The sequence below is a fragment of the Lathyrus oleraceus genome, chromosome 5 (assembly GCF_024323335.1).
Source record: "Lathyrus oleraceus cultivar Zhongwan6 chromosome 5, CAAS_Psat_ZW6_1.0, whole genome shotgun sequence".
NCBI lineage: Eukaryota > Viridiplantae > Streptophyta > Magnoliopsida > Fabales > Fabaceae > Lathyrus > Lathyrus oleraceus.
This window is the reverse complement of record NC_066583.1, coordinates 278,812,695-278,828,787: the sequence shown is the minus strand read 5'-3', so window position 1 is coordinate 278,828,787 and position 16,093 is coordinate 278,812,695. Positions and strand designations below refer to the sequence as shown.

At 38.1% G+C, this 16,093-nt stretch overlaps 1 protein-coding gene and 1 non-coding gene across 2 annotated transcripts; both read left to right on the top strand.

Annotated features, from left to right (window-relative positions):
• The first annotated feature begins 12,130 nt into the window (after positions 1-12,130).
• On the top strand, positions 12,131-12,204 carry TRNAV-CAC (transfer RNA valine (anticodon CAC)). Its single transcript has one exon. It is a non-coding gene; the product is annotated as a tRNA-Val (tRNA).
• Positions 12,205-12,301: 97 nt separating this feature from the next.
• LOC127083873 (uncharacterized) lies at positions 12,302-15,460 on the top strand. Its single transcript, XM_051024234.1, has 6 exons — positions 12,302-12,479; positions 12,664-12,703; positions 12,794-12,874; positions 13,094-13,259; positions 14,382-14,655; positions 14,826-15,460. Exons 1-6 carry the CDS (start codon positions 12,420-12,422, stop codon positions 15,012-15,014), a joined length of 810 nt encoding a protein of 269 aa, XP_050880191.1. The 5' UTR covers positions 12,302-12,419; the 3' UTR covers positions 15,015-15,460.
• Positions 15,461-16,093: the final 633 nt, after the last annotated feature.

The following is a 16,093-nucleotide window of genomic DNA, read 5'->3' as shown; positions in this document are numbered from 1 at the left end:
TGAGCGACACAACACTTACAACTCAATGAACACCCTATGCCACATCTATCATCTACTTGATAATGGCTTGGCTTACAAGATACGTCTAATACAAGACTCACAAAAATACAACAGTGAAGTATGATGGACACACAAAATCTTCACGCCTCAAAATCCCTAAAACTGAATGAAGGAACGCCTTCCTTTTATATTGCAGTACCCTGAGCTTTTGCACCTGTATTCTCTTGAATTTAAGGTCACGCGAGTTCCCATAAATTCAACATTTAGGTTACTAACAAATAGGCTATTTGTTAGGTTCATTGAATGTAGCTTGGTTGTTGATTTTCTGGATTTTCTCTCAGTTGTTGAATCCCTGAAGAATAGCCTGAGAAAAAGCTGAAACAGAAAACTGAACAACCTACAATATAGCATATGCTGTCAGGCATGAATGTCACGACATTCAGCTTGACATCAAGGTCCATATGCTGAGTCTGTTTTTCCAGAAAATAGACTGTACAATTTTGCTGACCTGTACATGATCAAAAAGACCATACTACAGTAACAGCTTACATTAATAAATGTCAAAGTGTCCAACTTAACATTTACACATTTGGCCTTCAGTTAGTTCTGTTATTCTCTTGAATAACAAACTAAGTTACATGCTGAAGTATAGCAGAACACCACTCTGTCTAATGTTCAGTAGCTGCTGTCAATGAATGTCATCACATCCAGTTTGACATTCAGTCAGTAGGCCTCATGCCAAATCTGGTCTTTCCTTGATAACCAGACTGGAAATAAATACTAAGTTCTAACAGAACACTAGCTGTTCTATTCCTTAGTATCTGTTGACAGGTATGAATGTCACAGCATCCAGTTTGACATTCAATAAATCCTGTGTTAGCTAGTCCTGCAGCAACTACAATGTAGTCACACATACATGTCATGACATCGGTCAAGACATTAGTAACCAGCTAGTGTTTTACCATATAATGCAGCCAATTAAGCACCTACAAACTTCCCCTTTGGCAAATTTTTGGCTAAAACACTTTGATCCCCATAACAAAGTTCATGGCAGCGGAATCACACACCTAGCAGGAATTAATACTAGCTAATACACTCAGAGTGGCAGCACACTCACACATATGGAAGTTAAATAAAAACTTCACACAGCAGCACACAAGCTAAATACACACTTCATCGCACATAAGCTGCAGTAGAGGAAAACTTCAATCTGTCAGAATGAGAACCTGTTTTAACAAAGTTTAACAAAGTAAACTTCTGTTGTCTTGGGGTATCACTTGTCACTCCCCCTTTTTGGCAAAAATGTTGCCAAAGCAACACTTTAAGTTACAGATCCACAAATAGTAATTAGAGTTACACAAATGACAGAAAACACAGAAAGACAAGTATTTAATCCTCAGCCTCATCATCAGCCTCCTCTTCAGAGCTGGCCTCCTCCTCCTCCTCAGAACTTTGCTTATCAACTCCATCCGTGTCCTCAGCAGAAGTCTCCAATTGCAAGATGAGCTTTTCCAGAGCATGCTTTCTAGTCTCCAGCTCTTTGCAGGTCTCTTTGAGAACTGCAATAACATCAGCTTTGTCTGGTTGGTTGCCAGCTTTGGATGTTTCTCCTGATGTCAAGACAATGTCAGGGACATGCTTGCCCAGGAACAGTTTGTAGCTGAAAGCCAATGGACTCTCTCTTCTTTTCACAAATTCATTATCTGTCAGGATATGTGGAAATTGATTCAGCACAATTCCACATATGAGAGATGGAAAGGCAATGGGTCCCTTCACACTAAAACTCCCAGCATGTTTCATTGTCTGATCAAAGATGTAAGTACCATAGTCCACCTTTGTCTTGGTTCCCACTGCATAGATGAACTTCCCTAACGCCACAGACACAGTTGACTTGTGATTTGTGGGTACCCAGTTGGCTGCTCCAACTTTGTGAAGTATTGCATACTTTACACTTAGTTGGCTGGCTACCAGCTTCCCTTTGAGAGGCCATTTTCGGACTTGCTTTGCTGTGATGACTTGACAGACAGTATCGTCAGTCACTTCAAGCTCTGCTTGCACTTCATCCGCTCTTCCCAGATACTGATTTATCACTGAGGGGGAAAAGGTCACACACTTGCCACGCACATAGACCTTTCTAAATTCTCTGGACTTCCCGTCAGCACACTCCTCTGACAGATTTACAAGGAACTCCTTCACTAAGGTCTCATAGCACTTAGGAAGTTGAGACACAGTTCTCATCAACCCTGCCTCTTTGATGAGATCCACAATCTCCTTACAGTCCAGTGCATTCTGTGCAAGTTCTCTCTCCAGGGCCAGCCTTTTGTGGTAGACATACTTCCACCTGTTAACACTGGAGGCAAAGTGGAAGGACACATTGTCAATAGGAACTTTTGGGACACTAGCAGCCAACTTGCTCGAAGAAGGCTTCTTCCTGGACATGGATGTTGTGACATCACATGGGACATCAGATTCAGACTCCACCACCACAGCCTTGATCTTCAACTTCTTGGGCACCTCTTTGCTCCAAGATTTTGTAGGTCCATAACCTTTCCTCTTGTGTGCACTCTCTGTCCCTGGTTTCTTGTGAGGATTTGTCTCATCAACTTCCTTGGAGGGGGACTTCTGCTCCACAGTCTTTTTCTCCCTCCTAGTCCTAGCCCTCTTGGCTATCCTAGGGACAACTGAAGCCAAAAGTTCATTGTCAGAGAGCTCTTCCACGTTAACAATTTCAGCTCTAGGGTTGTCCTCAACACCTTGAGTAACATTGGCCATCTCACCTCTCACTTTGCCTGAGGGTTTTTCAATCTTTGACCCCTCATGAGCCTCTGGTTGCTCAACATTGTCAGTGACATTCTTTCTTAACACTACAGCTTTATCTTGACATGCAGCAATATCAGGAATAATAGTGTTCAAGGGAACAGAAACCCCAGGAACATTCCGATTACCAGATAGTATCTGAGTGACAATAGTTGCAATGGAGTTATGCACATACCTCGAGCCTTCCCTTGTTTGTTCGTCAAGAGCGATTTCTGATGAAAATCCGGAGACCGTTTCCTTAGGTCTTCTTGCATGGGACGAAGTTGCCGCGTCAACAACAGGATCCTCCCGGGTAGGGTAGGAAGACTCAGTGTTGTGAGAGTCGGATACGGTGGTATAGGAGGAGGTATCGGATTGACGAGCCATGCTGAAAATCTCAGAGGGAAGATGAACCGTTTCTTTGGACGAGGGTTTGCACGAGTGGAGTTTGAAGCGACTGAATGTGAAACGCTTTATGCAAGAGTAAGGTCTATTAGATTTTGACCACTCAGAGCCCACTATTTGTTGTTTAATAATTTGACTTATTAAACAGTAGCTAACTAACTTCATTAGTTGCTATAACTTTTCAGACGCACGCATTCCCTCTTTGCCCTTACTAGTTTCACACTTAGTAACGTACAATGTCATGACATTCCGGGTGACATTGTACTCTATCTGCATCAGGTTCCTCCATACTAGAGATGCCCACTTGCTACCACAAGCTAGGTACTGAGTTTCTGCAGACGTCAATAATACACACCTCTGTCTATCCCTTGCTGTCATATCAGTTGTATGATGACCAATGGGTACCAAGGGCTCATAACTTTTGATTAGACACTTTCCACAGTCTGTCCTTTTATCTAAAGACAGATATGAGACTCTTCTCATAGCTCCCTTGGAAATGCTCTTCTTCACTCCTTTTACCTGAAGGGGATCAAGTCTTCCATGTCCCAGCTTCCCTTCCTGATCTCCCTTGGCCAAAGGACACTTGGGAAAGTTGAGAGAGTCTTTAGATTTCCATAGATAGCAATTATCTTTGGATCTATCTCCTCTCATCACTTCTTGATTGCACCCATTCAACACCACACATCCTACCTTGGTAAATTCCACCTTGTATCCTTGGTCACACAGCTGGCTTATGCTTATGAGGTTCACAGTTAGTCCTTTTACTAACAATACATCACTCAATTTTGGAGTTTCTGGACAGTCCAACTTCCCAACACCCATGACTTCTCTTTTAGTTCCATCACCTAATGTCACAAACTTGGTGTTAGAAGGATGTAGATTCACCACTAGGTTGTTCATCCCAGTCATATGCCTTGAGCAGCCACTATCAAGGTACCAATCTTGTCTGATATGTCCCCTTGAAGAAGTGTGAGCAAGGTTAGCAACACACTGTTGATTCTCAGGCGAGAAGTGAATCTTAGATGCCAGCTGCTTAGGATTGACCTGAGTTGTCTGCTTAGCCGCCCATGTTTGTTTCTTAATGGGGACATTATGCGTAGACACCTTTTTCTTAGGCCTACCTTGAGAGGTCTGGTTTGGGTAATCATGCAGCCTATAGCAGAATGGTTTTATGTGACCGAATCTACCACAGTAATGACATTTCCATCTCTTGAATTTCTTCTTCTGATGATTGTTCATTCTGGTTCCTCGATGTTGTGACTTTGGATGTGACTTCCCTTTGGATTTCTGAACTTTAGCCTTTGGGCGTTTGCGTTCAGCTGAGGATCTTTTCCCAAAGCCTAAACCAGATGTGGTTCCAGACTTCTGTCCTGTCTTCAGGATCTCTTCCAAGGTGTCAGATCCCTTATTCAACATTTTGATGGATTTGGTCATTTGGTCTAGCTTAGAGATCAGCAAAGAGATCTCACCCTTCAGACCCTCTATGACTTTCAGCTGCTCTAGTTTCTCAGCTTCTAGCTCTTTGATGAGTTTCTTATGCTTTTCTCCTTGGATGCAAACTTCTGCACTTTTAACACATAATTCTTTATATGAGACAGCAAGCTCATCCAAGGTGAGCTCATCTCCACTTGAGTTATCCTCTGAGGCACAAACACTGGTCAGAGCAGTGACATGTTTGGCCGATTCTCCTTCAGATTCACTCTCAGTGTCTTCTTCTGACCGGGTGACAGATAGCCCTTTCCTTTGCCTCATGAGAAGGGTAGGGCAGTCAGTATTATTATGACCATATCCTTCACATCCATGGCACTGGATTCCCTTGCCTTGGTTGGCCTTTTCTTCATAAGTTGATCTTTTATTTATGTCAGACGGGATGTTCTTGACATTAGGTCTACCATGTTGATCAAATTTCTTTATGAGCTTGTTGAACTGTCTCCCAAGCATGGCTAAGGCTTCTGATATACTTTCATCACCTCCAGTATATCCTGCTTCTGACTCCTCTTCAGCATTAGATACAAAAGCTATACTTTTGTTCTTCTTCTCAGCATACTCACCCAAGCCCATTTCAAAGGTTTGGAGGGAACCAGTGAGCTCATCCACCTTCATGTTGCAGATGTCCTGCGCCTCCTCTATGGCTGTGACCTTCATAGCAAATCTCTTAGGCAAGGACCTGAGAATCTTTCTTACAAGTTTCTCTTCAGCCATTTTCTCACCTAGTCCACCAGAGGTGTTTGCAATTTCAAGAATATTCATGTGAAAGTCATGAATAGTCTCATCCTCTTTCATCCTCAGATTTTCAAACTTGGTGGTCAGCATCTGAAGTTTGGACATCTTCACCTTGGAAGTACCTTCATGAGTTACCTTGAGGGTATCCCAAACTTCCTTAGCTAGTTCACAGTGGTGTACCAGCCTGAAGATGTTCTTACTGATTCCATTGAACAATGCATTCAAGGCCTTGGAATTTCCAAGAGCTAATGCCTCTTGCTCCTTGTCCCACTCTTCTTCAGGAATCTGCACACTGACTCCATCTTCACCTGTCCTCATTGGATGTTCCCATCCTTTGTTGACAGCTCTCCAGACTTTGCTGTCTAGAGACCTTAAGAAGGCTATCATACGAGGCTTCCAGTCATCATAATTAGAGCCATCCAACATGGGTGGTCTGTTTGAGTGTCCTAAATCCTTGTCCATGGTACTAGAAAGTAACTTCCCTAGATCTCACCCAGAAATTCACAGGCAGGGTGCCTGCTCTGATGCCAATTGAAATTCTAGTTATCAGACTTTGGATGTCACACGGGTTGTTATGACATCCAATTCTGCACAGACAGGAATTATGCAGAACTTAACAGTAAGTGCAGTAAATAACACAAGTAATTGTTTACCCAGTTCAGTCCAACATGACCTACATCTGGGGGCTACCAAGCCAGGGAGGAAATCCACTATTAGTAGTATCAATTCAAAGCTAAACTCACCCGTTTACAACTTATCACTTAATCCCTACCCAATGCAATTTCAATCTTAACCTAAGATCAGAGTTCCTACTCACTCCCCCTCAATCACCTCAGTGATTACTATCTTTAAACAATATTAAAGACAAGTTGAAGTCACACTTCAAACAACTCTTGATTGTGCTTCACAGCTTTAATCAAGATACACAGCACTCACGCTTAAAAGCTTTGAGCGACACAACACTTACAACTCAATGAACACCCTATGCCACATCTATCATCTACTTGATAATGGCTTGGCTTACAAGATACGTCTAATACAAGACTCACAAAAATACAACAGTGAAGTATGATGGACACACAAAATCTTCACGCCTCAAAATCCCTAAAACTGAATGAAGGAACGCCTTCCTTTTATATTGCAGTACCCTGAGCTTTTGCACCTGTATTCTCTTGAATTTAAGGTCACGCGAGTTCCCATAAATTCAACATTTAGGTTACTAACAAATAGGCTATTTGTTAGGTTCATTGAATGTAGCTTGGTTGTTGATTTTCTGGATTTTCTCTCAGTTGTTGAATCCCTGAAGAATAGCCTGAGAAAAAGCTGAAACAGAAAACTGAACAACCTACAATATAGCATATGCTGTCAGGCATGAATGTCACGACATTCAGCTTGACATCAAGGTCCATATGCTGAGTCTGTTTTTCCAGAAAATAGACTGTACAATTTTGCTGACCTGTACATGATCAAAAAGACCATACTACAGTAACAGCTTACATTAATAAATGTCAAAGTGTCCAACTTAACATTTACACATTTGGCCTTCAGTTAGTTCTGTTATTCTCTTGAATAACAAACTAAGTTACATGCTGAAGTATAGCAGAACACCACTCTGTCTAATGTTCAGTAGCTGCTGTCAATGAATGTCATCACATCCAGTTTGACATTCAGTCAGTAGGCCTCATGCCAAATCTGGTCTTTCCTTGATAACCAGACTGGAAATAAATACTAAGTTCTAACAGAACACTAGCTGTTCTATTCCTTAGTATCTGTTGACAGGTATGAATGTCACAGCATCCAGTTTGACATTCAATAAATCCTGTGTTAGCTAGTCCTGCAGCAACTACAATGTAGTCACACATACATGTCATGACATCGGTCAAGACATTAGTAACCAGCTAGTGTTTTACCATATAATGCAGCCAATTAAGCACCTACAAAAGATTTAGGTTAAATTGATTTTGGATTGTTGATGTACGTTGAAAAAGGATTCCAATGGTATATGTTTCATGAATTTCTGTGAGAAAATGTTCATAGCCTGGAAAATTCATGAAGAACATGATGAACGTTAGGGTTTTGGTTCCAGAATTCACTTTGATTCACTTTTGCCCTGGCCTGCATGCGTTTCCGTGTTTATGCTGCATGTATTGGACCACGTGTCCATCCATCCATTTAACTGTAGCGCGCGCTGTTTTGAACATGTACTCCCTTCGATTCCCAGCGTAGGACAATCCAAACCATGCCTTTGCATTTTAATTCATATTTCCCTTCATGTTCACACCATGCCATTTCATGATTTTTTATTTTTCTGTTCATTCCAAAAATCATATCTCCATGAATATTGGTCCAAATTGACTGGGATTTTTTGCATGATTCTACTCATGATGTCTAGAATTTAATGAATATTTTTCCATGATTTGTGCCTGGATGGATTTTGTTTTGGCTTAGGGATTGTTCATGTGTGTATTTCCTTGACATGCCTTGCCATTTTGATTGTGAAATGATGAGATTTTATCCAAAACACTTGAAACTTTGCATGCTTAAAATAGACACCTTAATGGACATTTTGGTATAGAGTGTGTATTTTTATCATGTCTGGTTGTTGAGTTATTATCTGATTAATGAAGGTGTGACAATTTGTGTCACATCATTTCTTGCTCAACTTGTGGATTTTCTTTACCATGCCAATTCAATGCCAATTGATGTGAATTTTTGCATGATGCTACCTCTGGATGTTAGGATTGCTTGTGAATGTTTGTAGAATTTTTGGATGCATTTATGATTTGTTTGGAATTTTCTCTTCTGGCTTGTCATTTGTGGACTTTTGATGAGTCATGAACTTAGATGATTTGTGAAATGCTTGATGTTTATCATATGGAATTGAAATTTTTCACATTGATTCTAGACACTTTGAAGTTTATCTTGGATTTGGTTTGAGACATTTATCATGTGTAGATTCTGTTTTAGGCTTGTGTGAAGTTGATGCATGAAATTGTGCCTCATTTGAGCTTGTTTTGCCTTACCTTGCCTTATGGAATTTATTTGACATGCTTCCACTTGTCCAAATGACTTGAATTTTGGTATGATGATCATGTGATGTGTGCTGTTTAGTCATGATTTTTCTGGAGATTTATTGAATTATTTGTGAGTTAGTTTGGATTGATTCATTATGTTTGGTCCAATGAGCTTTGAACTTGCATGCCTTAGCATATTTGGATTGTGAAATAATTTTGGTGCATGGTATGAACATGGGACCTTTTGGATGATGTTTTAATTTGATTGAACTTGATTATTGTCAATTTTCATGTTCTGTTTTGAATTATTTCTCCCTCTTTGACCCTAGGCTTTGTCCTAGGGGTTTGCTTATGTTTGAGTTGTGTTTTCAGGACAAAGAGCACATGGCTATGAGGGAAATGATTCACTTGCTTGAGTTGACTAATAGGTCAATGTTGAACTAATCTTGAGTTTGTTTTGTAGGTGGCTTCTAAGTCATTTGAGTTGAGCTTGAGCTTTGCCTTGATGCATAACTTGCTTGTCTGTTTGCTTGTGTACAGTTAACTGTTGGCTTTTAGTTTGTCTGTTTGACTGTTTGAGTTGAATACTAACTGAGTTAGATTGTTTTCAGGTACATTAGTTGCTATAGTTATTTTGGAACTTGCTTTTGCTGTTGCTTGGTTGCTTAACCAATTGAGGTATAACTTACTGACTCCATGTAGTCTGGAAGACCTGGCCTGTTATGTGGCCAGGCACCTGTCTGAAGTCCTCCTTAAGAGGCAATGCTTGTGTTTGTTTATCTTTGTCCCCAAGCAGGAAAAGACCTTTTGATAAGGCAATTGGCAGATACAAGAGATGTGCAATCCATCTCCTACTATTCAGTTGAGTCATCCCTTGGCTCACATTACATGTTGATGCCTTGAGGATATTAACCCAAGATCTCTGTTGAGTCAGTCATAAGTGTAGAAGGGTTCCCACTTTCTGAACCCACACTTCCTTTGTCTAAGAGCTCTCCCAGGCCAGGGATAAGAGCTGTGAGGCACACCCCTCACTTCCTATTTCATCTGCTTCACCCTAACTCTCAATGTTAGGGTTAAGAGCTAACATCACCTGATACAGTTGGCTTGCTTTTGCAGCCTAACCCTTGTGTGAGCCCACTTTGTCTGTATATAGTGTGTGTTACTTGTGATTGTTTGCTTTGATTGCTTGTGCTGTTTAGGTTTAGCTTGCTGCCTGTGCAAGTTAGCTAGAAACCTTAACCTAGGACCATGGTGAATTTGCATGATAACTATTAGGCTCGAGTCCAGCTCCCTTCTAGTTTGTCATTTCCCAATCTCTGGTTAGGTTAGAATTTCTTTCCCGTCCAGGGGAACTACGTCGCCCTGATCCTCATACCAGATGAGGTACGTAGGCAGGAGACCGTGCAAGGTCTCTCCGGGCACCCTTTTCCTTTTTTGTGTGTGTTTGCTTGACAGTTACTAGGTTCGAGTGCCAGACTCCTTAGTAACTTGTTTGTTGGTTAACCTTCTTGTGTGTCAGGATATGGATGTAAGACCAGCGATTGGCTGTCCGTATCCTGAGTGTGTTTGTTTGGTTCGGAATCTGATGTAAGTCCAGCGATTGGCGTTCGGTTTCCATGTTTGCCGTTTTGTGTGGAGTCTGACGTAAGTCCAGCGATTGGCAGTCGGTTTCCTGCGTGTGTTTAGTTTGGCGTGCGTGAGCCGAACTACGGTAGCTCTGATTCTCATTCCAGATGAGATACGTAGGCATAGGATGCGACATCCTAGCGAGCCCTTTCCCCTCTTCCTCCACCTGTGTTTATTTCTAGTGTGTGTGTGTGATGTTTGTGAGCAGTTTTAGCAACCTTTCTTCTATTCTTTTTGAGCGTGGATCCCGTCGAGTACGACTGATGCGTAGGGGTGCTAATACCTTCCCTTCGCATAACCGACTCCCGATCCCATCTCTCTTTGGTCGCGAGACCATGTCTTTTCCAGGTTTACTTCGAGCGTTTCCTTTCCCTCTTTTGGGATAAATAACGCACGGTGGCGGCTCTGTGTTGTTTTGTTTTTAGCCCGCCAGTTGTTTTTCGCGGATGCGACACATACACCCAACAACAAACTTCATCCACCACCCACTATAACCAATATTCATTCTCATAACCTACCCCACAAGAACACAACTTCCAAATCCCCAAACCACAAATGTCTTTTTACCACTCGCAAACCTTCACCCTTAATTCATCCCCAAACCAACAATCCTACACCCCTACATGAATAACTCAATGTCACCTACCACCCAACCAAATTGGAATAACGAGAGAACAAGATTAAGTTATGGTAATGCGACGATGATGGCGACGATGGACGAGTTTAGTGATGATATGGTCGTTGAATTTATGAATCCTAGGAATGATGCGAGTCCTTCTAGTCAGCCAACAAATGTTGATGAAAGTCGTAGAAGATCATCCTGAATTAAACAAGCTCCTGCACGTGGAACTCACCAACGCTTTCATCGACCGAATCAAAATTAAGGCTAGATAGGGGTTTGATATACTTCTTTTTAAATAAATAAACATTTTTTATATGAAAATTTATTTGTTTTTATTGTTATTTTAATTATTAATAAAATATATTTTAATTATAACAATTATTTTTATTTTTATTAATTTAACACTTTATTAAATATAAATAACTATATTCAATTAGCATTATTAAAAATTATTAATATCATATTATTTATAATTAAAATTTATTACAGTTTTTATTTAATTTACAAATATTTTATTACAACATTGTGGCCCATTCAAAGGGCGGAACTTCCTTTTTCTACAAAAGTATGTCCATTCAATGGACGACTGCCATCTTTATTGCACATTGTTGCTCTTTCAATAGACGACTCCAGTCAAACAATAATGCAAAGTTTGACATTTTAATATGAGATTAATTACTGTACACTGTCACCGTAAAATATTTTACACAATCGATTCATCACCATCCCCGTTTGTATTATTTTATAGATTTTTAAAATAAAAGTCAAACTTGTTTCAACATCCAACGACCATGATTAATTGACAGTGTAAAATCATTTTAAACTGTCAGTGTATTTCAATTAAATCATTTTAATATTTAATTTAAAATGAATAATAATTTGATATTTTTTTGCCAAAAATATGACGGAACAATAAAAATTCGAATAATTTTAGTGACATGTATAATAAATATATGATTATTTAACACATTTAATAACATTATAATGATATAGAAGAGTTAACCGCTTTCAGACACACTTTAAACCTCCTCTCTCAAACACTAAAATTATAATATATTTAAAATTCTAATTCAATCTAAAACAATTTTTAATTAATTTTTAAATATTTGGAATTATACCTTTACATATTATTTTATACAAGCAAACCACAACTGCGTTTTTTTTATTATAATTAACAAGCGTCTTTTTCAATTCATTATTTATACCAAAAAATTTTTGTTAATACTTGATTCTACAAGAGTAATTTATTCATGTTATATTAAAGCTTTTTAGTTTATTCCATTCTGTAAGATAGCCAATTTACTAAAGTTCAGAAATAAAAAAAATAAAAACACCAATTACCACCGGAAAGTTTTCCAACTAAAATTATCCATAACTTAAATACTTACGCCCCCAAATATTACATGATATATATTCTATTAACTGAGATTGTTACCATCAACATGTCTGGGTGGTGTAGTCGGTTATCACGCTAGTCTCACACACTAGAGGTCCCCGGTTCGAACCCGGGCTCAGACAATTGTTTTTTATTTCTTTCGTTAATTTATCCATATGGGCTTCGTAACTGACCCACAAGGCCCATAACATACCGGGCCCAATATGATTTTATCGTTTTTTCAGTTTCATCTCAACTCATTAGGAAAGTCAAGGGTTTATGCAATCTACAGTTTTCCTCTCCGATTCACGCTTTTCCATTTCCATTTTTTGATCAATCGAAACTGTTATTGGTTTCCATGGAAGAAGATTCTCAGAACAGTAGCACCAATACAAGCCATTTACTCGGTTCTGTTCCAGTAAGTATGCATGTACTCGCTTCGTCTAGCTCTCAATGTTAAAATCACTTTTCTCATTAGCTTTTAATTTAAGCTATAAATTAACCGAATAAGTCACGTTTGTTAGGTTTTCAAATGTATTTGTATTTTATTTATTAGTTAATAATTATGATTCTGTGATTATTATTATTGTTTTGGTGATTAGGCTGTTGTTGCTGATGAAAAGAATACCTTAAATAATCAAGGTAGATGAAATGAAAATTCTTATACTGAGATTTGTGTTATTTTTTCTCTCTGTTACTAAGATTTTAATTGCTTATGAACTTAACATGCAGTGCCTTATGCAAGTATGCAAACATTCCCTCCCAACAGTGGAGGCAGAGAACAGGGATATCAAACTCTTGGAACTCCAACTGGTAATGTTATCCAGCTTAATTTGTGAGTAATGTACTCGATTCGATTCGCTTTAATAATTGCATGTGGCTGAGACATTTAACATAATTTGTTATCTGGATTGCGTATTTTGACTGTTAGATGATAAATACTGATTGTTGGTTATGTAGCTTGATTAAAGAATAGTTGTAATTTTTGCTATAATAATCATTCATGGATCTCTGGTTTATTTATTCGTGCAGAAGCTTTTGGGGAACAGCCAGCTAGTAATTGGCAGGGATTCTTTAGTGTCTCGTCTTACACGCAGTATTTCAATGTGGACACGGATGTTGTTGTGAACAGATTGATAAGTTCCTTGAATCCCGTCGCTGATGACTTTTTTGGCAAGATAGATGCTAACCCTGATTTGTGAGTTCTTATTTTACCTTTTGCTACTATACTTTCAATAACTAAAATGGCAATAGTTATTTTGATTACATGTGGGAAATGTGGTGCTTGGTGAAAAACTTTAGTTGACTATTGCGCTGTCGTCATAACATTTACTAGAAGAAAGTGAAACTTGCATTTTGCTTCTTTCACTTCCACTAGTTTTTCTTCTTGCTTTCTTTTTGGTCCATTTACCGTTGTGGACCTCCACAAAGTTGTTTACTTCCCTAATTGGAATTTGAGAAAATGGAAGTCATATGGATGATGAATAATGCATGAATACGTTGCTGCGTTATGCAAACTTTGGGTTCTTGAGGACTGTAGGTATGCTTATTTATGGGAGACTATGATGAATTTTTTACTAGACTCTTTTAGCATCCTAGCCCAAACTGTAGAAATGTATAACTTTTTTTATCTTTCTTATTAAATTTCTTTCCCATATAATGGAGTCAGATATATAGCAAATAATTATTTCTACCAATTCAAAAAATATGCTGATCCAGCCATTTTAGAACAAAACAATTAATGGATTTTAGATCTTCCAAAATGTTGATCATGTATATACCTTAAAATAGTTAGTACTTGAGTGTTATAGTGGAGCTAGGCAATATTTGTCTTCTCTTTCTTTTTTCCATTTGTGGGTTAAATTATTATTGTGATCTAGAGTTTGGCTAGGAGATAAGTAAAGACTAGTCTAAGACTGTTTCAGTCAGGATGTGAACTTGGGTTCTCCCGAACACTACTTTCTTAGTAGCTTCATTAACCACTTTTTCTCAACAATTTGGTTTAGAAAAATCTGATTTATTATATGATTTTATTCTTATATTTATTTGATTATGTCATTATTAGTCCTAATTAATGTGACGACAATTACTATTGTATTCTCTTTTCCTGTATACACTATAATTGTAGTAATAAAATATGAAAACATGTCTGTAAATTCTTGCTCAATTGGCAAAAGCCGATATTGCTGGATTGGACGTCAACACTAGGGTTCAAACCCCGGCCGTGTGTGTGAATTTCTAGTGGCTATGACCACTTAGTCTATAGATAAAAAAAAATGAAAGTATTAATCCATTACTTTTCTACATGATATTATTGCAGGTATGGGCTTATATGGATCTCAACAACATTGGTTTTTGTACTTGCCTTACTTGGTAATCTTGCAACATACCTTATGCAAAAACATACCGATAACAGTATTTCATGGAGCTTTGACGTTAACTATGTGAATACGGCTGCGTGGTCTATATATGGCTATGTGATAGTGGTTCCTTTGGCATACTACTTTTTCCTTCAGTATATGGGTTCAAATGCAAATCTTATACGGTTTTGGTGCATGTGGGGGTATTCCCTCACCATTTTCATTTTGTCCTCTGTAAGATTTTGCTCTCTGTGTACGACATGTTCTATTATTATTATGGAATGCAGTTTTGCTATAATTACATTACCTTTTGCACAGGCACATATTGGCTTGCTAGTTTTTGATTTATTTATGAATTGCATTTCATGATTTAATCTAATACTTACATCTCATGAAAATTTCAGTTTCTATTGCTCATTCCAGTTGGGATTCTTAGGTGGATTATAATAATCCTCACTGGTTTTGCCTCAGCTAGCTTTGTTGCTTTGAACCTAAGATCCTTTTTAGGAAGTGATCTTTCGGTGACCGTAATTGCAGCATTTGTCTTGCAAATAGCGTTGGCCGTCTTCATCAAAGTTCAGTTCTTCAAATAATTAATTTGAAGTGTTGCAGTAGTAAATTAAAATAAAATATGAGCCACCATCATGGCTACCTCGCTCAACTGGCTAGCTGTCTGCAGCAGAATTGGTTTGTTCGTTTTTTCTTTTTCCATTAGATGGATGCTAGAAGAGTCAACAAAGTAATGTGATAGATTGTGCTCCCCGTATCAGCTTGGTCTAGCGACACCTTTGGCCAAAAACTTGTGAAAGACCAGTATTTGGGAAGGTGAAGAAGTACAAAGATTGATGCAATGTTTGAGCTCCCTTAGCAATTTTGTAAATATCCGACCTCGGGATATTCGGTATGCCAAGGAAGGAGATGTCTTCTTGTTTGCTTATATTTTTCTATGAATGTATCAGTATCTTCTAACAGTTACTTAGTAGTTTGTAATATTTAGTCAAAGATCTTATTTATTTTATATATACTATTTTTTTTTAAATATTTATAAGAGATATGTTGCCAAATATAGTCATTAACTGATTAGCATTTTATCAAATCTTTATTTCTATAATGAGTTAACTGTCTTTCAATTGGTCTCTCCTCCTAAGACTCTCTACTTGTGAGTTTGAAGGAGGGAGGAGGAGAGTAGAGGAAAAAAGAGTAAGGTGTGATGACCTAAATTGTCACACATGTGTTGGAGCTTAAACCCTCATAAATGCAAACACATTTAGTTTTAAAAATCAAATATTTGCGAGGGTTTAAACTCTCCCAAATGATTGTTTTAAGTAAAATGTGAGGATGGTGTTTTATGAGTTTTTGGCACTTCTAAAATTATCTTATTCTTATTCTTGCATTGAATTAGTATGTTCAAACTTTTCTTTGATGAACTTTCTTCCTTTTTCTTTTTAAGATATTTAATGCCTGACTCTAATTTGTTGAGTAAAAATCTATAATGATATATTAAAGATATTTGAAATGACTTTAATGCTTGACTCATTTGTTTAGAGCAAAAATATGTAAAGATGTTTTAAAGATAACAAATATTGATGATTAAAAAGTTTTTGATATGTATTGATATCTAATGTCTAGGTAGGTTAATCAAAATTTAACCATGACAAAACAAATAGTCTTA